Source organism: Asparagus officinalis, chromosome 1 (genome assembly GCF_001876935.1).
Source record: "Asparagus officinalis chromosome 1, Aspof.V1, whole genome shotgun sequence".
NCBI lineage: Eukaryota > Viridiplantae > Streptophyta > Magnoliopsida > Asparagales > Asparagaceae > Asparagus > Asparagus officinalis.
The window spans coordinates 2,835,557-2,860,951 of NC_033794.1; the positions used below are offsets into that span (position 1 = coordinate 2,835,557).

The 25,395-nt window shown below is 36.4% G+C and overlaps 2 protein-coding genes across 6 annotated transcripts in view; both read left to right on the plus strand.

Annotated features, from left to right (window-relative positions):
* The window catches only part of LOC109846298 (AT-hook motif nuclear-localized protein 10-like), an 8,007-nt gene extending 4,680 nt beyond the window's left edge, over positions 1-3,327 (plus strand). For both annotated transcript variants that reach the window (XM_020415525.1, XM_020415530.1), the window contains 2 exons: positions 106-178; positions 3,261-3,327. The gene's annotated coding sequence lies outside the window, so the exon portion shown is untranslated. The remainder of the gene's footprint in view (positions 1-105; positions 179-3,260) is intronic.
* LOC109846310 (AT-hook motif nuclear-localized protein 10-like) lies at positions 3,416-24,674 on the plus strand. Of its 4 annotated transcripts, none has more exons than XM_020415539.1 (11): positions 3,416-3,497; positions 10,867-10,919; positions 18,983-19,096; positions 19,482-19,637; positions 19,793-19,942; positions 20,370-20,443; positions 21,490-21,784; positions 22,582-22,634; positions 23,703-23,825; positions 24,037-24,189; positions 24,331-24,674. In XM_020415539.1, the coding sequence occupies exons 6-11, from the start codon at positions 20,396-20,398 to the stop codon at positions 24,469-24,471; spliced, it is 813 nt and encodes a 270-aa protein (XP_020271128.1). In that variant the 5' UTR covers positions 3,416-3,497; positions 10,867-10,919; positions 18,983-19,096; positions 19,482-19,637; positions 19,793-19,942; positions 20,370-20,395; the 3' UTR covers positions 24,472-24,674. The 4 variants fall into 4 exon arrangements, with proteins under 4 accessions (XP_020271128.1, XP_020271144.1, XP_020271140.1 ...); XM_020415555.1 differs by having other exon boundaries at positions 20,370-20,419; XM_020415546.1 differs by having other exon boundaries at positions 3,425-3,497; positions 19,041-19,096.

Here is a 25,395-nt window from a genome sequence, read left to right on the forward strand (position 1 = left end):
ATTGGGACTTGCTATCTTGTTCTATTACGCTTTCTGGTGAAGAGTAAATTGTCTTGTGAGCATGTTGATACTATCTTAGCTAACGGTGAATTCCCTTTTTCGCAGTTATATAATGCATCAGACGGTATGGTGGCTAACTACAAGAGAAGGAAGGTTATTCATCGCCAGCATATGCCAGGTATGTATGCGCAACCCCTTTTTGTATTTGTCAAATGTATATTGAATTGAGTAAATACAATGAATCGCTTCACAGTATTCACGTCTCTACTCTCATGTCATGAACTTGGAAAGAATAAATCTTTTTGAGATATGGTGAAGGATTCTTTTTCTATTTGTCTATTTGACGAGGTCTAGGTGAGTGCTCTAGAAATAGGTTCTTTGGACTTCATGTACGCAATCATGTTAGTGAGATTGCTCTAGAAGTTTCTTTCTGGTTAAAGAAAGAAGTTTCACTGCAAACCTTAATGAGATTTAAAATTTTGTCAACTTTTACAGTCTCGGACGAACTGTCAGTAATTTTTTAGTTTTAGGGCCCGTTTGGATGGACGTAACTATTAGAAGTAAGAAGTGGATCAAAGATGTAACTTCCTCAATTATGAAGTAGAAAGTAGCAGAAGTAGTACTTATTTTATTTGTTTCATATATTTTTAGAAGTAGCGGAAATAGTACTTCATCATCTTCTTTTATTTGTTTGTTTGTTTGGATAGAAATTGGATATATTATTTAAAATCATTTGCCCTTGGTAAATCTCTAATTTAAGTGGACCCTACTTTTTATCCACTTCTCCTCTACTTCTGAGCTTTCAAGGGCGGGAAAAAATCTAGGAAGTAGGAGTGCCACCTAGATGCCATATTTGCATTTATGGAAGTAGCTGAAGTAGTCTTTTCGGAGAAACAAACATAATTTTTTGCTTGAAGTAGGAGAAACTTCCTCTACTTCAATTACTTCTTTGCTACTTTCGTGCAAACAAACAGGCCCTTAGAAGTTTTAGGGGGTTGCATAAGTGACTAAAACAGACAAGAGTTGTTTCACAAAATGGTAAAGAAGTGTCAGGATGCTGACATTTTCTAGTGTGTATTATGACTTTATGTTGGACGCGGATAAATATCTAACTTAGTAAATCATAAGATACAACATGAACAATGAATAGGAAAGTTTCTTTTAACTTTTTTTAATGGAAAAGTTTCTTTTTAACTTAAATAAGCACAAAAGTGTTCAATCCATTTTGCAAATTCCTTTTGTACAAAAACACAGGGATAAGAAACCGAAGTCTATTAACACTCACAGGATCCATGAAATTGGGAAAGAAATTTATTACACATAGCACATGAAATTTTTCAGTCATCTTGTGCAAAAACTCATTGCTTACACAAACGTGTTCTATCCCAATGAGAAAGTAAACGTGAAAGATGATAACCAATGTTTTATATAAGATTAGTTCCAGTTGCTAATGTTTCTTCTATAATACTTAGAAGGGGTTTCTGTTTATTCAAGATGCGATTTTTGATAATCTGTTGATAACTCACTCTAAGGCACTCTATGATCACTCTTAAGTCTTTTTCTTCCTCTTCTTTGAGCTAATATCTGATGGTTTGATTTACTTCCTTTCTAGTTTGTTCAGATATGCGCTGATTTTGAACAATTCGTTGCAAGTTGCAACCTTGCATGACCAATTTAATTAATTTCGTTAAAGGAACATCTATGATGTAGACTTTATCACCAAATTATTCATTTTATTAATTTCGTTAAAGGAATATCTATGCTGTGGAATTTATGTCCAGTTTAGTTTTAACACTCTCTCTCATTTAAAATTAACTCTATTAAAATTTATTGTTAATCTAGAGTTGTTATGTTCCCCAAAGAGATATAAGAATATAACACTAACTGGGACCTGCCTTCTTTTTTGGTGAAACTTATCTCGTGAGCATGCATATACTATCATGAAACCCCTGGTTTGCAGTCGTATAAGGTGAAGGCATCATCATAGAAAATAGGGTGGGTAACTACACGAGAAGTAAGCTTACACATCACCGACAGGTACCAGGTGTGTATGAGCATAAGCTCTTCTTGTATTTGTCAAATGTGTGTTGAATTGAAATGGCAAATGCAACGTATCCCTTTGCAGTAATCATGTCTCAAGTGACGGACACATGCACGTGGAAAATACTAATCAATTTGTGATATGTTCTGGGATATTTCTTATTTAGCTATTGCCAATATCTACGTGAGGGCTCCAGAAATAGATTGTTTTAGACTTCCTTGGTACCTATGGAATGATGTTAGTTAGATTGCTTTAAAAAGTTCTTTCTAGTTAAAGTAAATAAGTTATCTGCGAATTGGAAAATGGATTAATTTTTTTTGTCAATTTAGTAGTTTTATGGGGTTGTATGTAATCTAATTAAACAGACAAGAAGAACAGTTTCCGCAAAAAGTGTAAACAAGTATCAAGACACTATCATTTTCTACCGTGAAAATGATGACTTTATGATGGACATTAGAAAATAGAAAAATATCTAAATAGTTAGATGCAACATAAATAATGAATTGAAAATATTGATGCTCAAAAAACTGTTCTTTCTATTATGCAAATAGTATTACGAGATGAGAAATAATTCCTTTTTTTTAATGTTGAACCAAAAAATTATTGGATGTAGAATACAATTAAAAGAAAAAAAGAATCAAAGTCCATTGCCAATCATCGGATCCAATCTGAATTATTGCATTGTGAAAGAAACTCCTATTACAAAAACCACGTAATTTTACAAAGGGGCATCTTGTGCAAGAGTTTTAGTAGCGGGAAAACAATGTACAAGATGCTAGGGGTTGATGCATATATCTCTCAACGTTTATCATTTTGCGCCGTTTTTGAGTCGATGAACCCTGTCCTTGCATACAATGTTTTTAAATCAATTTCATGAATCTTTTCTGTTTCTGAACATTACTAAATCTCATATACATGAACTTTTCCTCACTGACTTTTTCTTCCTCAATTGCAATATTTTGTTTTAAATATTTTCCAAATTTAGCATTCCCTCCCTTCTTTTTAAACCCAAATCCAGACGCAATGGTTTTAATTCACTTCTTCACTCCAATAAGAAAAGGAGAGAGAAAAAAAAATATTTGCTCAATTTTCTGGTTTCTGCTCCATTTCTTTGTTCCAATGGAAGCAAGAGCCGAGACTTCTAATGCCAGTGGGTCCCAAAACCCACCGTTAAGGTCACCCGCTCATCGCCTTCAAATAAGCATGAATGTTTTGCCAGATGGCACCGGAGGCAGTGCTCAGGACCCTCCTTTGAGGGTGTCACTGATGAAGAAACGGGGGAGGCCGAGGAAGTCTGGATTGTTTGAGTATGTGCCTGGTGGAGTGATAGCTGGCACTAGTTCGACTACAAGGGTGCCATCACCGTTGGCAATGAGGGGACTGAAGGATAATGGATTCGTAAATAGTGATGTTCCAGTGGGGATCATGTCGCTGCTGGCTGCTATTTCTGCTTTGGGTAATCATCTTGATTCTTATGTTACTAGTTTATGTTTCGTTTGGTTATTTATTTTTGATTGGTAGTTTTGTGGTTTTCTGGTTTTTTTTTTTTTTTTTTTTTTTTGGAGGGTTGGTTTTTTTTTTTTTTTTTTTTTTGAGAAGGGTTGTTTTTGTTTCTTACCGGATTATCGGCATAAATCCATTCATAACTAGTTGATTTTTTAAAAATTTTGGCAAGTTGAGTATAATATTATGATTTCTAAAATTATTAGAATGTTTTGATCAACTATTATTTGATCCCATGGTTTTACGTTCATACATGAACTGGAAAAAAGAAGTTTAACTAGGTTTTTAGTTTTTCGCTTAATTTGGTTCTTTGGCTAGATTCTCGGTCATGATGGCAAATTTTATTATGTTTACTGTTATTGTTGGATTTAATCTAATAAATCTATTTGTGGGCACATATGATTAATCAATGTGTATTGCTATCTTTCAGGATAACCCATTAAAGTGATCAATTAAGTTGGGTTAATTTGGTATTTAAATAAGTCATGGGGTTATATGTGCAGATACCAGGTTGTAATTGTAATTTATTGAGGGGCTAAATTACAAAAGTACAACATCTATAAATAAGGGGTTATGGTCCCTAACCTAGGGTTACATTCTCTAATTCTCTTCACCCCCATCTAAGAAGAAATTCGGCTAAAAGAGAAAACCCTAAGGTTAGAAGATCCAAAACCCAAAATAAAGATCAATCTATGGATTCAGGTATAAGCTTCCGCTCTCTTTTGATTTTGTTAATCTCTTTGAATTAATCATGGCTATATGGTTTTAGATCTCAAGTTTTATGATGTAGATCTAACAAGTGGTATCAGAGCCACCTTGATTAATTCTTAGGGATTTAAGTTCTATTGGGTTTTTGATCTTAAATCTCTGGTTAAAGATTCAATTTTTTTGGGTTCGGATGAACAGTAAAAATTTTTGTTCGGATGAACAGTAACGAAAAGTTTTTTCGGATGAACAGTAACTGAAAAATCAAAGGTTTTTTGGGTTTGTCGGCGGCGGTTTCAGTTTGAAACCCTAAGGGTTCATGGCGAAAATTAAGGAGGTGGTTACCTCAAACGAACCTCGCGTTCGTTCAATTTTAACCGAGCTTCGCGCTCAACGAACCTCGCGTTCGTTCTAAGGTGAACCTCGCGTTCAACTCAGGTGAGCGTCAAGCTCAATTTCAACGAACCTCGCGTTCGTTCTAAGGTGAACCTCGCGTTCAACTCAGGTGAGCGTCAAGCTCAATTCAACGAATCTCGCGTTCGTTCCCAAGGTGAACCTCGCGTTCAACTCAGGTGAGCGTCAAGCTCAATTTTTAACGAACCTCGCGTTCGTTCTTCAGACGAACCTCGCGTTCGTACTTCAGACGAACCTCGCGTTCGTACTTCAGTTGAACCTCGCGTTCATTTTTTTTAACGAACCTCGCGTTCGTTCCCAAGTTGAACCTCGCGTTCTTTTATCAAACGAACCTCGCGTTCGTTCATTTTCAGACGAACCTCGCGTTCGTGCTTAAGTGAGTCTCGTACTCAATACAGTCGAACCTCGCGTTCGAAGTTAAGGGAACTTCGTGTTCATTATGGTTAAGCCTCGGCTTTTCATGGGTCCACTTTGGTATACTTAATTTATTCAATTAAGTTATGGGCCCTAATTAAGCTGTGAGACCCCAATTAAGTTTTTGGAAATTCAGTTGATTTAAATTAAAACTTTTTAATTTAAATCTAATTTGGTTTTTAATCAATTATTTAATTCAAATATTATGACACTAAGGTATTAAGGTTGTCTCTCACTCCAATTGATTAATTGAAACAAGAAGTTGCCAAAGTAACCTCTCTTGTGTAGATTGTTCATGAGGAATGTGAGATGTTTGTGTGTATGCTTTCGTGTAAATATTTAATCGGCCCAAAGGAAGGTTAATATTTATTTAGACTGTATACACATCTGCGATGATAAGCGTGTGACAATTATAAGGTTTACATGTGAATAATGAATCGATCCAAAGATAGTTTCATTATTTGACATGAGTTATTGTCAATGTTTGATCATTGCAACAAGGTATCACTTACAAGTTAATATTACTGTCCAAAGACTTGATATTAATGTTGTGCCGGTATCTTGGATGGGGATTGTCATTATTTGAATTTTATTGATTATGGTTATTGATGTGAGCATTTTTGTTTTATTTCAGCTAATGCATCTGCTGCAACAATTTCTGCTAACATCAACTCAATTCCCATGCTAAATGGGACAAACTTCAAGGTTTGGAAAGAGAACATATTAATTGTTCTTGGCTGCATGGATCTTGACTATGCATTAAGAACTGAACAACCCCAACCTCTCAATGCGGATAGCACTCCTGATGCAAAGAAGGAGCATGAGAAGTGGGAGCGTTCAAATCGCATGAGTCTTATGATCATTAAGCGCGGCGTTCCGGAAGCCTTCAGGGGCATAGAATCCGAAGGGATTACTAAGGCTAAAGATTTCCTTGCCGAAATTGAGAAGCGTTTTGCGAAAAACGATAAGGTAGAAACAAGCACGCTTTTAGCTCGCTTGATTTCAATGAAGTATAAGGGCAAAGGAAATATCAGGGAGTACATTATGGAAATGTCTCATATTGCTTCAAAGCTTAAGGCACTTAAACTCGATCTTTGTGACGAGTTATTAGTGCATCTGGTTTTGTTGTCTCTTCCTGCACAGTTTAACCAATTTAAGGTCAGTTATAACTGTCAAAAGGAGAAATGGACTCTAAATGAGCTCATTTCATACTGTGTGCAAGAAGAAGACAGGTTGAAGCAAGATAAGACAGAAAGTGCTCATTTGGCCTATGCCTCTAAGGATAAGGGCAAGAAAAGGAAGAATGATAAGGAAGCTGCTAAGGGTCCAGTTGAGAAGAAACAACATAAGGATAATCAGGGTTGTTTCTTCTGTAAGAAGCCTGGACATGTAAAGAAGGACTGTACAAAATATCACGCCTGGCGTGATAATAAGGGTACGTTCCTTGCTTTGGTCTGTTCTGAGGTTAATTTAGCTTCAGTACCTAGAAACACTTGGTGGTTAGACTCTGGTGCTACTACTCACATAAGTGTTTCTATGCAGGGTTGCCTGAGCTACCGAAAGCCAAGTGATGTTGAAAGACACATCTTTGTGGGCGACGGACAATCGGTAGATGTGGAAGCAATTGGGCACTTTAGGTTGTTGTTAGGAACTGGTTATTATTTGGATTTAAAAGATACTTTTGTAGTACCGTCTTTTAGACGGAATTTGGTTTCTGTTTCTGTATTGGACAAATCAGGTTATTCTTGTTCATTTGGAAACAGTCAATTCAGTTTATCTTTTAATTCAAATGTTGTGGGAACCGGTTACTTGAGTATTTATGACAACCTATATTTGCTTGATACAATTGCTTCTTACAATGAATCCTTGCATGTGGAATCACGTGGTACTAAGCGTAAATTAAATAAGGAAAATTCGGCGACATTATGGCATAAGCGCTTAGGTCATATCTCAAAAGGTAGAGTTGAGCGTCTTGTGTCTGATGGCATTTTGGATTCCCTTGATTTTTCGGACTTCGACGTATGTGTTGAATGTATCAAGGGAAAACAGACCAAAGTGAAGAGATTAGGTGCCAACAGATCTTCGGATGTCTTAGAATTGATACATACGGATATTTGTGGGCCATTCCCTACGGAATCCTGGAATGGTCAACAATATTTTATATCATTCATAGACGATTACTCACGTTATGGGCACCTATATCTTATTCATGAAAAATCTGAGTCTCTGGACATGTTCAAAGCCTATAAAGCTGAAGTTGAGAATCAACTCAACAGAAGAATTAAAACCGTCAGATCTGATCGTGGTGGTGAGTACTACGGTAGATATGATGGTTCAGGTGAACAACGTCCAGGACCATTTGCTAGATACCTAGAGGAATGCGGTATCGTCCCACAGTACACTATGCCGGGTTCACCTAGCATGAATGGTGTAGCTGAAAGACGAAACAGGACTCTTAAGGATATGGTAAGAAGTATGATTGCTCATTCTTCTTTACCAGAGTCACTCTGGGGAGAAGCACTTAAGACAGCAGCTTACATTCTGAATAGAGTACCAAGTAAAGCAGTTGCTAAAACACCTTATGAGCTTTGGACTGGTCGAAAGCCCAGTTTAAAGCATTTACATATTTGGGGATGTCCAGCTGAGGCAAGGCCTTATAGGCCAAATGAAAAGAAATTGGACTCCAAAACAGTTAGCAGCTACTTTATTGGGTACCCTGATCGCTCTAGGGGCTATAAGTTTTATGATCCCACTATAAGGAATATTTTTGAGACGGGAACAGCAACATTCTTTGAGGATGTTGAGTTTGGGGGGAGAAATAAGGTTAGAGACATTAGTTTTGAGGAGGAATTGGCTTCAGATCCAATCCATACAGTTACTTTTGACAATATTCAGGTTCCTATACCTGTTGTTGCTCAAGAAGTAAATCCGGAACCTCAAGATGATAATGTTGAACAACTCCCTGTTCCAGAAGAACAAACTCAACAACCTCAAGAACCAGTGCCATTAAGGAGATCCACGAGAGAAAGGAGAAATGCTATTCCGGATGATTATATTGTATTTCTCCAAGAACATGAGGAAAGTAGTGGAATGTTAGAAGATGATCCAATCAACTTCTCTCAGGCCATGAAAAGTTCTAACTCTCAACAGTGGATTGATGCCATGAATGAAGAGTATAAGTCTATGCAAGACAATAAGGTTTGGGAACTTGTCCCATTGCCAGAAGGTGCAAAACCAATTGGTTGTAAATGGATTTTTAAAACCAAGCGGGATGCAAACGGTAATGTGGAGAGGTATAAGGCGCGTCTTGTGGCTAAAGGCTATACTCAAAAGGAAGGCATTGATTATACAGAGACTTTCTCTCCGGTTTCATCGAAAGACTCTTTCAGAATAATCATGGCACTTGTTGCTCATTATGATCTTGAGTTACATCAGATGGATGTTAAGACTGCATTTCTCAATGGAGACATTGATGAGATGATTTATATGGTGCAACCAGAAAACTTTGTGTCAGGAGACCCAAAGAATATGGTTTGCAAATTAAGGAAATCCATCTATGGACTCAAGCAAGCTCCTCGTCAATGGTATCATAAGTTTCAACAAATAGTTATCTCGTTCGGTTTTGAGATGAACATTGTTGATGACTGTGTATATCACAAGTTCAGTGGGAGTAAGTATATTTTTCTGGTTCTGTATGTGGATGACATCTTGCTTGCCACTAATGATATAGGCATGTTGCACGAAACCAAGAGATTTCTATCAAAGAATTTTGAGATGAAAGATCTTGGGGACGCCTCTTTTATATTAGGGATCCAGATACATCGAGATCGCTCTCGGGGTATTCTTGGATTATCACAAAAGAGCTATATCGATAAGGTACTTAAAAGGTTTGGCATGCAAGATTGCAGACCAGGTGACACCCCTGTTGCTAAAGGAGACAAGTTTAGTCTCAATCAGTGCCCTAAAGGTAACCTTGAAATTCAGGAAATGCAGAAGATTCCTTATGCTTCGGCTGTAGGAAGTCTAATGTATGCTCAGGTATGTACGCGTCCGGATATTGCGTACATTGTTGGGATGTTAGGCAGATACTTAAGCAACCCTGGTATGGATCATTGGATAGCAGTCAAAAGGGTTATGAGGTATCTTCAGAAAACAAAAGATTACATGCTCACATACAGAAAATCAGAGAAATTAGAGGTCATTGGGTATTCGGACTCTGATTTTGCTGGATGCCAAGATAGCAGGAAGTCTACATCAGGCTACATTTATATGTTAGCAGGAGGAGCTATATCATGGAAAAGTGTCAAACAAACACTAGTAGCTTCCTCCACTATGGCAGCAGAATTTGTAGCTTGCTATGAGGCATCCAATCAGGGAATATGGCTGCGAAATTTTGTCACGGGACTGCGCATTTTGGAAAATGTTGAAAGACCACTAAGGTTATATTGTGACAATAAATCTGCAGTAATGTATTCCAATAACAACAGGAGCTCAACTAAGTCAAAACATATTGACATTAAGTTCCTGGTTGTGAAAGAAAGGGTACAGAGTGGACAGATATCCATAGAGCACATTGGGACAAACTCCATGATAGCTGATCCTCTTACTAAGGGATTGCCACCTAAGGTCTTTCATGAGCATACTGCTCATATGGGTGTGGTATTATTTGAGGATATTATGTTTTAGTGGGAGTTTGTATTTGTGGTGCTTTATGTTTGTTTGTATTGTCTGATCAGAATAAAGTTTTCAGTTAAGACACTCTGTTACATTATGTTTGGTTTTGACCTCACTAAAGGAGGACCAGTTGAAAATAGACATGTACTGATCACATTACATGTAATTTTCATGCTGCACATCCATGATTGATCTATGTCGTTTGATTGTATTGGTATATGTGACCATTGATGGGTCGAGTCACGATAAATGTGACGAAGGCCGCTTTGATCCTATATTGATATAGTCAATGGACGAGATTGTTCGGAAATACCATTTCAGTGATAGCAATTTTTGAGCTCATAAGGTTATACACAGTTTAAGGAATCATATGGTGCCCAAGTGGGAGATTGTTGGATTTAATCTAATAAATCTATTTGTGGGCACATATGATTAATCAATGTGTATTGCTATCTTTCAGGATAACCCATTAAAGTGATCAATTAAGTTGGGTTAATTTGGTATTTAAATAAGTCATGGGGTTATATGTGCAGATACCAGGTTGTAATTGTAATTTATTGAGGGGCTAAATTACAAAAGTACAACATCTATAAATAAGGGGTTATGGTCCCTAACCTAGGGTTACATTCTCTAATTCTCTACACCCCCATCTAGCTAGAGAAATTCGGCTAAAAGAGAAAACCCTAATGTTAGAAGATCCAAAACCCAAAATAAAGATCAATCTATGGATTCAGGTATAAGCTTCCGCTCTCTTTTGATTTTGTTAATCTCTTTGAATTAATCATGGCTATATGGTTTTAGATCTCAAGTTTTATGATGTAGATCTAACAGTTATATGATCAATATAAAAGCTTTCTCAACTGGGTTTTTGAACTTTTGGTCCGTAGTGACCTTATTTTGTTGCAAAAGAGCTCAGGTGATGTATTTGTTCCCTGTGAATCTATTCAATAATAGTGTGTTTTATACGGATGAAAATAATTCAATGTTTTGTCCACTTTTTTATTCATATTCTAAGATTTTTGTTCTGATGAATTTCATTTTCTATAGAACGCAGTCAGTAGAAGATTTAATTTCTTTGTTCTATTGGATTTGTAATGAGTATGAAATTTTTGCAGGATCTGAAGAGAATGCTTTTACACCCTATACTATTGATGTTAAAGCTGGGCAGGTATAAATGCTTTTCAAATTCCTGTGCCTCTATTCTTTCTTTGTGTTTTTTTTCCAGTTTCTTTATGTGTTTTGCAACTGGTAATTTTATCTTATGAACTTATTGGATTTATTAATGCTATTGATTGGCGTCATTATAGTGAGTGAACATACGGATGGTAGGATCTTCACAATAGAACAAACTAGATACTTGTATCCTAGGCATGTATTAGAAAGATTATTAGATTTCATTTATCGGTAACTCAATTTTCAATGACATGTTCTTATTCCTGATCCCCTATGGCTGTTTTCATTAAGTCATCAGTTTTATGTCAATTAGAAAGTCTGATATTTGCTATTTGCTGATTAACATGTTGCTTCGATTTTGAATAATAGTGGAATAGATAACCTCTTTTCTTCAGAACCCTCTAATTTGGTGAGATCACTATACAGATTTTCATATATAGTATATATATATATATATATATATATATATATATATATATATATATATAGTATATAGAGCGATATATGGATATGCTTGGCTACCAAGCACAAAATTGTGCCTGGTAGTGAGGGCGAATATTATCCTCCACTCATTCAAATGCGGGAAGCACATTCACATGGGTGAATGGGCTCCCCCCAATTAAATGAGGTGGATGAGAATGAGGACACCTTACACCAAGCCACAAAATTATGTGCTTCGGGTACAAGCATACCCATTTCTCTCTCTTCTCTCCTCTCTCTCTCTATATATATTATTATATATATATATATATATATATACTCTATACAAATGGAAGAACCCAAGATTCACTATTTATGCTATAGTAACATTTACTGTAGCATTATTACTGCAGCAAATATGAATTGGATACTGTGGCATTTTTTAAAAAACATCACTGTAGCACACGGGAATACTGTAATATTTAAAAAACCTGTAGCAGAGGTGGGGACTGTAGCAATTAAAAAAATCTAAAAATATTATTGCAGCATTTAAAAATCGAGATTACTGTAGCGGGGAAAAAATGATATGCCGTGCTTTGCACGGTGTTCACGACTAGTATATATATATTAGTGCAGCGGAGAGGCTTCATAGACACAGAAGATGTCTATACAAGAGTGGACAAAGAGAATAACACACAAGGATTTAACGTGATTCGGTCAGTATGACCTACGTCCACGGGCGAGAACAACAGAGAACTTCACTAATCATCAAAAGAGAATATTACAAAAGGGGAGATCACTCTCTAACCAGAGACTCTCACAAAGAAAAAGACATTCTTTCTATCTCACTCTCCTCTCTCTAAATATTCTCTCTTCTTTTGCTCACTGTCTCGATCACTGTTTTAAATATCGGCCGATAACCGATATTATCGGCCGAGTTATCGGATTTGGGAGCTCTCCGATAGGATAACTTGGATTTTTAATCGGTTATCGTTTTTGGCAAGTTATCGGGGAGTTATCGGTGTTATCGGTACTTATCGGCCGATAAGTAAGGTTTTTTTATCGGGATTATCGGCCGATAAGTAAGGCTATGCAATCGAATGGTTTCATCGTGCGGTCAAGATGCAAGTTTTGCTTTCTACAATTGGTTAGTGATTATAAACATGATGATTTACATTTTGGTATGTTTATATTTCATTAAGCATGGTTAGATTATATTTTTTAGTTATTATATTATATATATACACCATCTAGTATATCACTCCGATAAATACTACTTATCCCCGATATATCCCCGATTTTCGCTATCCGATAAGAATTTTGGTCGTCCGATACATTCCCGATAACCGATATTTAAAACCTTGGTCTCGATGCTCAATCTCTATTCACCCTCAGCTCCTTTTATAGCTTTACAAATTAATAAAAAAATTAATAAAATGTTAGGTGACACAGTAAATGGGTTGGTGGGTCAAGGCTTGTAGCAAAATAGATTTTTGCTTCTCTTCATTTCAAAAGTCACGTTTCACAAATTGTGGAGTTTAGCAAGCAGGTGGAGCTAGATATAAACTAGTATCAGAGCCTGACTTAGAGTACATGTATCTGCTTATCGTATGCTCTGTGGCTGTCACTAAAAGTGGATCATTTACATTAGAAAATAAGTTAGATTATCATTTACTCTTTAAAGATGGTGAGTACTATTCACGTGTACGGTACTATTTAAAAGTACTATTACTATTCATACGTACTGTTACTGTTTAGTTACCGTTCATAATTACAGTTACTGTTCTAGTGAGTTTCAAGATGTCTTCTGTAAAATACAAAGTGGAGAAATTCGTTGGGAAAAACAGTTTTAGTTTGTGGAGAGTAAAAATGAGGGCTCTCGTAGTACAATGATTGTTTAAGGTCTTGTCCGGAAAGTATAAGTTGTCGGAATCTATACCCGATGATGAGAAAGAAGAGCTAGAGATGAAGGCGTATAGTGTCATACAGCTCTGTTTGACCGATGAGGTCTTACGGGAGGTTGCCGATGAAGATACCGTCGTCGGCTTGTGGCTCAAGTTAGAGAGCTTGTACATGACGAAATCTCTGACGAACAAGCTTTACTTGAAGCAACGCCTCGTCACCATTAGCATGAAGGAAGGTATGCGAATAAAAGACCACTTAGATGAACTTAACACTATTCTTATGGATTTAAAGAACATTGATGTTAAAATCGACGAAGAAGATCAAGCCCTGATCTTGTTATGTTCATTACCTCCTTATGAGAATTTTGTTAATAGCATGTTATATGGTAGAGATACACTTTCTTTGGAGGATGTCAAATCGGTTTTACATTCAAAAGAGTTAAGGCAGAAAGTGTCTGTCATAGGAGGAGAATATCAAACTAAAGGCTTGTTCGCTCGTGGTCGTCCTGAAAAGGGTGTTGGTGGTAGAGGAAAATTTAGAAACATATCTAGATCAAAGTCCAGGTCAAGAAAAAATGTTAAATGTTATTACTATCATAAATATGGGCATATAAAACCTAATTGTCCAGCGCTTAAAGCAAAGGATAATTCACAGTCGAAGTTTGAGGATGTAAAACCTTCAGTTGTCACTGTAACTGAAGAGTCTTCTAGTTCATATGAAGTTCTTTCAGTTAGTGTTAATACTCATTCACAAGATGAGTGGGTTTTTGATTCGGGTTGTTCCTATCATATGTGTCCGCATAAGAATTGGTTTGTCACATATCAATCTATCATTGGTGGGAATGTCTTGTTGGGAAATAACATACCTTACAAGACTGTTGGTATCGGATCAATTAAGATTAGAACCCATGATGGTATTGTTAGAACATTGAGCAATATTCGTCATATTCCAGAGTTAAAGAAGAACCTCATTTCTTTAGGCACCCTTGACTCAAATGGTTTTAAGTTTTTCTTTAGGCACCCTTGACTCAAATGGTTTTAAGTTTTCGGCTGAAGGTGGAGTTTTGAGAGTAAGTAAAAGCTCTCTTCACCCTTGACTCAAATGGTTTTAAGTTTTCGGCTGAAGGTGGAGTTTTGAGAGTAAGTAAAAGCTCTCTTGTTGTGATGAAAGGAAAAAAAAGGTAAATACCCTCTATATCCTTGAAGGCAGTACAGTGACAGGTGATGCAGCAGTGTCATCCTCAGAGGATTCAGATTCAGACACTACACATTTGTGACATATGCGGTTAGGGCATATGAGTGAGAGGACTGGATATATATATATTGAGAAAACAAGGTATGCTTTATGGTCAGAAAACCAGCAAATTAGACTTTTATGAGCATTGTGTTTTTGGTAAACACCATAGAGTATCCTTTAGTACCGGTGTCCACAGAACCAATGGTACTTTAGATTATATCCATTCAGATATTTGGGGTCCCTCTCAGGTTCCATCGAAAGGTGGAGCTCGTTTTCTGCTAATATTAATTGATGATTATTCTAGAAAAGTTTGGGTGTATCCTTTGAAGCATAAGAGTGATGTGTTTGCAACCTTCAAGCAATGAAAGGTTATAATTGAGAAGCAAATAGGAAAGAAAGTGAAACACCTCAGAACCGACAATGAGATAGAGTTTTGTTCTACAGTTTTTGACCGGTTCTGCAAAAATGAAGGTATTGTGCGTCATCGTACAGTTTGGCATACACCACATCAAAATAGAGTTGCAGAAATGATGAACAAAACACTTTTAGAGAGAGCTCGGTGCATGCTCTCTAATGTCGGTTTGACAAAAGATTTTTGGGCCGAGGCAGTTAATACAGTTTGTTATTTGGTAAACAGATCTCCTTCTACAGCAATTGATTTCAAGAGGTATGGTCTGGTTCCCCTACTAATTACTTTCATTTAAGAGTATTTGGTTGTTCTGTTTATTTTCATGTTAATGATGGTAAGCTTGAACCTAGAGCAAAGAAAGCTATCTTTCTAGGATATGCGACTGGGGTGAAGGGATATAGATTGTGGTGTTCTGATCCCAAGTCACATATATTTATTATTAGTAGGGATGCTACTTTTGATAAAAAATTCATGCTTCACCCGAGAAAGGAGTTTGTTATTAACACTACAGGTAATAAAAAGGAGTTTAGCAAGCAGGTAGAGCTAGATAGCTCAGGTTCAAAGAGAGTGCTTGAGAGCAATCATTTTGAACTAGTTGATACTGCGGAAGGTTCAACTTCAGATGCTGATACACTACAAGAACAACAGTATAATATTACCACCAGAGAGCAAAAAGACAGATCCGACCTCCTCAACGCTATACAGACATGCTTGCTTACGCTTTGAGTGTAGCAGAATTGATTGAGGTTCCAGAGCCTTCTACATATAAGGAGGCTATTAGTGACAATGAGACTGCAAATTGAATTCAATGAATTGTTACGATGACTGAAGAGATGGGTCTCTTCACAAGAACCAGACATGAGAGCTAGTGAAACCATCAAGGGGACAAAAGATTGTTGGCTGTAAATGGGTCTTCAAAAAGAAAGAAGGAGCTCCGGATACAGATGCTGTAAGGTACAAGGTATATTGGTAGCTAAAGGCTATAGTCATACCGAAGGTGTGAATTTCAATGAGGTATTTTCTTCAGTTGTAAAACACACCTTAATTCGCGTGTTGCTTGTCATGGTTGCTTATTTTAATTTGGAGCTTGAGCAACTTGATGTGAAGATAGCTTTTCTACATGGCGAGCTTGAGGAGCAGATCTTTATGCATCAGCCAGAGAGGTTCATTGTTGAAGGTAAAGAAGACCATGCGTGTAGGTTGAAAAAATCTCTTTATGGATTGAAACAGCCTCCGAGACAGTGATATTTGAGATTTGATACTTTAATGATTGAGCATGGTTACTCTAGGAGTAAATATGATAGTTGTGTTTATCATAAAAAGCTCAATGATTGTTCTTTTGTATATCTATTTTTTATGTTGATGACATGTTGATTGCAGCTAAAGATATGTCAGAAATCAATAAGTTGAAATCTCAACTCAAACATGAGTTTGAGATGAAGGACTTGGGAGCCGCAAAGAAGATTTTGGGGATGGAGATCCACAGGGACAGACAAGAAGAAAGTTTATTCTTATCTCAGGAGAAATACATCAAGAAGGTGTTGGAGATTTGGCATGCTTGATGCCAAGCCTGTGAAGACTCCGTTTGCTGCTCATTTTCGTCTTTCAGCAGATTTATCACCTCAGACTGAGAAGGAAGAGCTGTACATGTCTTGTGTTCCTTATACGAGTGCAGTTAGAAGCATTATGTATGAGATGGTTTGCACCCGTCCAGATATTTCACAAGCAGTCAGTGTTGTGAGTCGGTACATGAATAAGTCTGGAAAGGTCCATTGGCAGACTGTGAAATGGATACGTAGATATTTGAAAGGATCTGCTAATATTGGTTTGAATTTTAACAGGAACACAAACTCAGATTGCAGAATACTTGGCTATTCTGATTCAGATTATGCGGGCGATTTAGATAAGAGACGATCATTGACAGGTTATATATTCACTCTTTCAGGTAGTGTCATTAGTTGAAAGGTGACTCTACAATTGACAGTTGTTTTGTCTACCACAGAGGCAGAGTATATGACAGCGATAAAAACAGTGAAAGAAGCTATTTGGTTGAGAGGTTTGGCTGAAGATCTCGGCTTACACCAAGGTGTACTACGGTATTTTGTGACAGCCAGAGTACTATACATTTGACGAAACATTAGATGTATCATGAAAGAACCAAACATATAGATATCAGGTATCATTTTATTAAAAAAGTTAAAGTCATCAAGATTGAGAAGATTGGTACTATAGATAATCCAGCAGATATGATGACGAAGCCCGTACCTTCGCGCAAGTTCGAGCACTGTCTCGAATTGCTTGGAGTTCGACAAAACGGAAGTTAAGCCCGTAACGCCTCGTTTGGTACGCGAGAATGGACAGACTTGGGAATGGAATGGAAAAAGGAATGGAATGGATTGCATGTGGGAATGGAATGGTCATTCTCATTCTCTTGTTTGGGTGCGTTCGTAGAATGAAGCTAGAATGGAAATCTCATTCCCATTCCCATGTTTGGTATCACTAGTACACAAGTGAGAATGAAATCTCATTTTCTAATAATGCCCTTACAACAACATAGATTTTTAATAAGATAAAAAATAAACATTAATGATAATAACTAAATAATTTTATATACGCATATGTTATATTAATCTAGGTATGTGTTATACTAATGCTCGTGTTATCCATCAGGTGTATGTTTCGTTTATATTTTTTAAACAATACTCGCTATTTCTTAGTCTTAAAAATTAAAGAAAAATAAAAAAAAAGATTATCGTATCTTTCATAGGTCCAAAAAAAAGAATGATATCCACAATCCATAGTTCTAGATATATAAATTAACTTATTTGATAAAGTATCAAAATCACTCAATTCATAATAGCAAAAATCCATAAAACAATACCAACTAAAATAATAAGTTTCGAAATAGCAAAATGATATACTAGCCTAAATTGTCAATCTAAAATTGCCCACTTGCATAGCGCCTCACCCAAACATTCTTTATTATTAATATGGATATAATTGAAAAATACCTAACTAGTTTTTGATTCTCACTTGAATGGGAATGACCATTCCTTATCTTCTCACTTGGAATGCTCATTCCCACAAATAGTGAGAATGATCATTCCCAGGGAATGGTCATTCCAACATCTAAAATATAGGTGTGTTTGGTATGAGGGAATGGAAAGTGGGAATTGCATTCCATTCCTCCTCATTCCCACGTACCAAACGAGGCGTAAGGGGCTTCTGGCGAGACAGCAATAATAAAGAGAAGATCTTTATTTTCAAAGTCAATGTGGAGATTTGTGAAACGCGACTTTTGAAATGAAGAGAAGCAAAAATCTATGTTGCTACAAGCTTTGACCCACCAACCCATTTACTGTGTCACCTAACATTTTATTAATTTTTTTATTAGTTTGTAAAGCTATAAAAGGAGCTGAGGGTGAATGGAGATTGAGCATCGAGGTAGTGAGCAAAAGAAGAGAAAGAAAAGAAAATAGAGAGAAGAGAGTGAGATAGAAAGAGTCCCTTTCTTTGTGTGAGTCTCTAGATAGAGAGTGATCTTCTCTTTTGTAATCTTCTCTTTTGTGATTAGTGAAGTTCTCTGACGTCCGTGGACGTAGGTCATACTGACCGAACCACGTTAAATCCTTGGGTGTTATTCTCTTTGTCCACTCTTGTATAGACATCTTTTGTGTCTGTGAAGCCCCTCCGCTACAACATATTTATTTATATATATATATATATATATATAGTGTCATCATCGCAGCTGTCATTCTTGCCACCAACCTAGCCTTTTTACCACTAAAATGGGCTTGAGTTGTGGAGAACAACTGAAGAATAAGGAAGGCTTAGCTGAAAGAATGTTTGTAGAATAACTATCAGGAATTTAGGATATTTCATCTAGGGAATTGACTCCATGGCATTAGCGCTACACTCTTCATACTTGAAGGAATACGCACGTTGCACTCTTCATATTTGAAGGAATACACACATTGTCCATTTTAATGTCAGGAAGTTCAATCCATGGAATCAATTTGTAGTTTTTTATTAGCATATATAGTTTGTTTTTCTTTTACTTCTTCTTAGGAGGTATCATCCATTTTCAGTTCATTTTGTGAGAAGGGACATGTATGTGTCCTTACAACAAACGGGGTTGTATCTCAGATTCTCAATATGCACTTGTTCGGGTGACAAGCTTAGGTGGAATGACAACTCACGAGGTAAATTTTTTTGTAACATATATATGCAAGTTCTTGCTTCCTTTCAGGATCCGCCGAAAATTTTATCCAATTGCAGTATCACTACGTACACCTTTCCAAATTTTCTTGCCTTAAAAATCCTTATTCTTTTTCAAGTTGAGTACTGGGGCGATGTTATCTTATATATAATCGTCTAGACTACTAGAGTCTAAACTTTGATGCTCAATGTATGCTTGTGAGCTTTAAATGGAAAGTGTGTATCTCGAGTCCTTTGTGGTTTACTCATGTATACATCACTATTGGATCTTCTCCAGACCTTGACATAATATTTTAATGATAGTTCACATATTATGTGCACTCAATCCCAAACATATATCAAAGGAAACTTCTTCTGTTTTATATACAGGGCCGCTTTGAGATACTGTCAATCTCTGGCCTATTGACAAAGAGCATTGGTCCAGGCAGCAAAATTGCTGGGGTAACTATCATGCTAGCAGGACCCAATGGCAAGGTCTTTGGAGGTCGTCTAAGCAGTCTTCTCATTGATGCCTCCTCTGTTCAGGTTTGTCTCCTTTCAAATATCTCATTATATGCTTTCAATTTCTTATCAGATTTCTGTGAATATTATCATACAATTTATCTCTCTCTATCAGCATTGTGTATCTCGCACTAATGTTAACTTGGAAAATATTTCTCTCTGCGGGTGATCATTGGCAGTTTCGTCTCTGATTATCATCAGGAGCCATTGATAGGAGCAAAAATTTTGAAGCTAATAAGTGTGGTCAACCATTCAAGGAACCAGCTAGATTTTCCCTTGAGTGCCTCAGGAGTAAAGGAGAAAGTAGGAAGAAAGAAACAAGAGCTCATGTATGATCACATATAGTAGTAGATCTTTTATATAATCAATTGTTGGAGGGATAGTAAAGGCATCTTTCAATGCAATTTGTAAATTCTCTGTACATGAGTTTTTTGTGTGTGAAAAATTCTTTTTTGTTACATCATAATGTCCGAGTTCATTCTTATGACATTTGATACTGTCCAAAGTTTAAGTAGTACAAAGTATCAATTTTCATATTATCTCTCATAAAAAAATTTGAACTTCAAATGAGATTGGGCATTGTAATTTATATTTAATCAAGATTTGCATTGTGAAAAGAAAAAAAAGAAAAGAAACAGATGATAACACTAAACTGGGAGTTGCTTTCTTGTTCTGTTATGCTTTTTGGTGAATAGTAAATTGTACTGTGAGCATGTTGATATTATCTTAGCTAATAGTGAAGCCCTTTGCTTGCAGTCTTGCAATACATCAACATAGACAACATGGTGGGTAACAAGAGAAGAAAGGTGATTTTCACCTACAACTACCAAGTATGTATGCTATGTATGCGCATGAATCCTTTTTGTATTTGCCAAATATATATTTAATTAAAATGATAAATACAATAAGCCTCATCATAGTAATCATGTCCCAACTCCAAGTCATGGACACATGAAGCTGGAGAAGTATAATCTTTTACGATAGGGTGTGAGATTTCTTCTATTTGACTAGGTGAGTACTCCAGAAATACGTTCTTTTGGACTTCATTGATATGTATGAAATGTTGTTGGTGAGATTGCTCTAGAAGTTTCTTTCTGATTAAGGAGAATAAATTTTCTGCAAACCAAAAATAGGATGAAAAATATTTGCCTACTTTTGCACTCTTGGACTAACTGTCAGTGATTCTTTAGTTTTCGTAGTTTTAGGGGGTTATATGCAATGTGAATAAACAGTCAAGAACAGTTTTCACAAAAGTGAAAAGAAGTTTCAGGACACTATCATTTTCTAGTGTGTAACTTATGACCTTGTGATGGACACTGGCAAACACGTAACTATATACATTGTCATATACAACATGAACAATGAAGTGAATTTTTTAAAAAATCAAATAAGCACAAATTGTTCTTTCCATTTTGCAGATTCCTCATGTATAATAGCATGGAAAATAATTTCATATTTTTAATCTGAACCCTGAAAACTTATTTGAGTGTACAGGATTCTTGGGGCTAATAATGGATGCAGCTTCTCAACATTTATCATTCTTCACAATTCAAATGTTTGAGTCGATGAACCTTCTTCGTGGGTACAATGTTTTAAATCAAGTGCTTGAATCTTTTCTTTTTCCGAATCTTTCTAAATATCAAGTACGTGAACCTTCTACCTCACTGAATGTTTCTTTCTCAACTGCAATATTTTGCTTAAACATTTTCCAAATTTATCATTCCCTCTCTCCTTTTAAACCCAAAACCAGAGCCAATGCTCTCAATCCAATTCTTCACTCCCATAAAGGAAAAAAAAATCTCTGCTCAATTTTCTTCTTTCTGCTCTATTTCTTTGTCCAATGGAAGCAAGAGCTGAGACTTTTAATGCTCCACAGGCGAGTTCACCCCCTCATCGTCTCGAAATGAGCATGAGTGTCTTGCCAGATGGCACTTGTGTTTACTGTCATGTTGTCCCACCAGTCCCTGCTGCTGTAACTGGAGGCAGCGGTGGGGTGCATCCAGTGAGTTTGTCAGAGTTCAAAAAACTGGGGAGGCCGAGGAAGTGTGAACTCTTCAAGTATGCGCCAGTTGGAGTGACAGCTTGCACTACATCACCATTGCCAGATGGGTCTGTGGATGGTGCTGGTACTGTGGGGATTGTGTCGCCGGTTGTTGCAATTGCTGCTTTGGGTAATCATCTTGATTCTTAAGTTACTACTTACTAGTTTCCATTTCTTTAGTATATTTCTTTTGATTGTTGTTTTGTGGTTTTAAGATACTTTTTTTTGTGAGAAAGGTTGTTTTGTTTCCTTACTGGATTTTTGGGATACAATCATTCATAACTAGTAGAGTTGTAATAGTCCAATTCTATATGATATCAAATGATTTCTAGAAAAGCTTTGGTCAGTACATGACTTAGTCCCGCGGTTTGACATACGCACATGACCTGAAAAGAAATTTTGAAGTTTGGATCTAGATTATATACTACTGCCTAATGGAAGTGTAGTTTTCTGGTATTTTCAGCAAGTTTCACAGAGAGGAATATGATTCATGGTAGCAAAGTTTATCATTTTTAATCCTTCTTTCGTAAAGGAACTTGGAGGGTTCCTCCTTCTTGCATGAGTTGAAACCTCATGCACAGGCCTATCCCTTGAATAGATTATAAAATTTGGCAACATTGACAATAAGGTATAAATATTCTGTCAATTCATTTATGCAGCTTTCTTGACTGATTGTGGCTTCATAGACAATCTTATTTTGATGGGGAAAGGCTCCTGTGGAATGATGCAGATATTAGAGAACTTTTATAAGGACGGAAAACTAATCCCTTTTTGTTAAACATTTAAATGGTTTTTGCGCTCTTCTGCCTATAGTCAAAAAGTTCTGTTTCACTTAGATTTCTTTTGTTTTATTAGAACATCAGTCACTTAAAGAAATTTTAATTTTTCTTCTCTTTGATTTATCATGAGGATGAAATTTGTATGCAGGATCTAAACAGGATACTTTTATGCCCTATATTATTGACATAAAAGCCGGGCAGGTATAATGCTTTTCATATTGTTGTGTCTTTCTTATATATATCTTTTCCCATTATTGAGCTTCTTTGTATCTGTATTATAATTGGTAACTTATCTTATAAACTTATCAAATAAGTAATGCTATTGATTTGCATCATTATCGTCAGTGGACATGCTCGTGGTAGGGAACTAGTGGGACCCATGTAGGAGCATGGTCCTAATGCACGAGATGTAAGCATTCCTATGAGATGTTTGATCTTACACTTACCTAATAACTAGATTCCTGCATGTGCACATGCAAAAGAGTAAAAGTTTTTTTTTAAATGAAGTTTTAAAGCTTTAGCTTTATTGTAATCTTGGTTTAGTAAAGGGAATATATCAAGAAAAATAATTAGATCTCATTTATTAACTATTTAATTCAGTTCAATTATCCACAGATCTTCGTGAATATACACCCTCTTGATAACTTCTCTTAAGCCCTGTACCCTATGATTGTTTTTGATAAGCCATCAATTTTATGTCAATTAACAAGTTAAGCATTTCGTATTTGCTGATTAACATGTCACTTCAATATTGAATACTAAGTAGTGGGTACAATTGTACAAATATGATAGTCAATTTTTTTCAGAACCATTTGAATTTGGTTGGGTCATTATATGGTTTTCCAAAGTATTTTATTGCTAGATCTCAACCTCTGATTTTTGAAGAATATAAAGCATTCATCATCAGCATCATCATTACCACCACCTGGGCTTTTTACTATAGAATGGGCTTGGTTGCGGACAGCTGAAATACTGTTTATAGGATACACTTATCTGGAATTTGAGATACTTCATCTAAAGGAATTGAACTTCACTACATTCACTAGCCTTTTTGGTTTGAATGGACGCATACCTTGTCCATTTTGATTTCATGAAGTTTAATCATGGAAACAATTTGTAGAACTTTCTAATGCAGGAACAATTTTTAAGACATTATTCTATTGACATCTTTGAAAACATATTTCATTGTTTTCATGCTGTGCATGTTGCACAAGTACATGTAAGTGACAAAGGACTTATTTCAATTTTTTCCCTTTTCTTTCTTCTTAGGACATATCGTCCATTTTAGGTTTGTTTCGTGAGAAAGGACATCTATGTGTCCTTCCAGCGAACGGTGTGGTATCCCAGGCGGTGCTTCACCAGGCAGAAAGCTCAGTAGCAGTATCTTATGAGGTAATTTTTCCCCCTCCTGCAACTCATCTGTATCAAACCTTGAACTGGCTGCTCTATTTATTCATGATAATGCGCAGAGAATACATTTAATATTCTCCTTACATAATGTTGCTAGTGATACTTCTTCTGGTTTATGTACAGGGCCGCTTCGAGAATTTAATATTCTCCTTACATAATGTTGCTAGTGATACTTCTTCTGGTTTATGTACAGGGCCGCTTCGAGATACTGCTGCTCTCTGGGTTATTGCCAAGGAGCAAGGGCGCATGCAGAGAGATTGCGCTCAGTGTGATGCTAGCTGGAATAAATGGCAAGGTCTTTGGAGGTCGGCTGGCTGGCCTTCTCATCGCAGCATCACGCGTTCAGGTCTTTCTCCGTTCTAATTTCTCAGCATATATGCTTTCGATTTCTCATCAAACTTATTGTGTATATTGTGATTCAATTTGTCTTTCTTTATTGGCACACTACGTATCTGACACTAATCTTGGAAAATATTCCTCTCTGCAGTTGGTCATTGGCTGTTTCACCTCCGATTGGCATGAGGAGCCATCGATTGGAGCGAAAAGGGTGAAGATGACAAGTCCTGTCAACCCTTCACGAAATCAGCTAGATGTTTCCAGAATTCCTTACAAGCAAAAGAGAGAATAGAGGAGAAAAAGGAGTCTCGTGTATAATCTCATATAATATCAAACGTTTTTTTTAATATATAACTTGTCGTTGGAGGGACAGTGAATTCTGGAAACATTTGATGTGTACAAGTGTATTTTCATCAGAACCACAGTAAATTCCTGTATAATTCTCAGCAAAAAGAAGAAAAGAAAAAGTTGGTACAGATTTTTCAGTGAACTAAAGTTCATAGGGTGTACTTGCTCAGGATGATTCAAGAGCCATGATAGATAAAAGCGTGAAATTATTTTCTGACTTTTGACGGGACAAATACAAATTTGGCAGGAACTGCCTTGAAAATATTTCATCGAAAATTCATCATTTTGTTGTTGATGATGAAGTTTGTCTCATTAGCAAAGTGTTTATCCAATTCACCATTCAGTAGAATTTCTAGAATTAATATAGTTGTGCGAAAAAAGTAAATGTAGGGGGTAACATTTGATATGTGTACAAGTGTGTTATTTTCATTAGAAAAACTTGAACTCGGGTTACTGGATTCAGAGTCCAATGTCCTAACCGCTAGACCATGGGACCTTGTTGATTGTTGGCCTACATATTTATAAATGTTTGACAACTAGCACCCACTCAAGCATTTTTTTTCTAGTCCAATAATTTGGCAGAAAAAATTAGGAATACCTATGGGGTTCTATAAAATAAAAGATGAAGAATAATTCTCTAGTTATTATTCAAACCTGACATGTTATGTTCATTACCTGTCACCTTATGGAGAGGATTACTTTGTACTGCATGAAGCTCTAAATGCAGCCAAACAAATTAATTACAGTTCATTTGTACTACATGAAGCTCTAAATGCAGCAAAACAAAACAAAGATAAGCTGTTGGCGTTGGTACGAGCGAAAAAAATAAGTACAATGCTTGAATTGCTTATGTATTATTGGCTTTCGG

Bases quoted from the DNA above. Each gene is read 5' to 3' on its own strand.
- LOC109846310 (XM_020415539.1), top strand. From the start codon at position 20,396: ATGGTGGGTAACAAGAGAAGAAAGGTGATTTTCACCTACAACTACCAA. The intron at 21,785-22,581 runs GTAATCATCTTG...ATTTGTATGCAG, and splicing joins TGTTGCAATTGCTGCTTTGG to GATCTAAACAGGATACTTTT. The intron at 24,190-24,330 runs GTCTTTCTCCGT...TCCTCTCTGCAG, and splicing joins TCGCAGCATCACGCGTTCAG to TTGGTCATTGGCTGTTTCAC.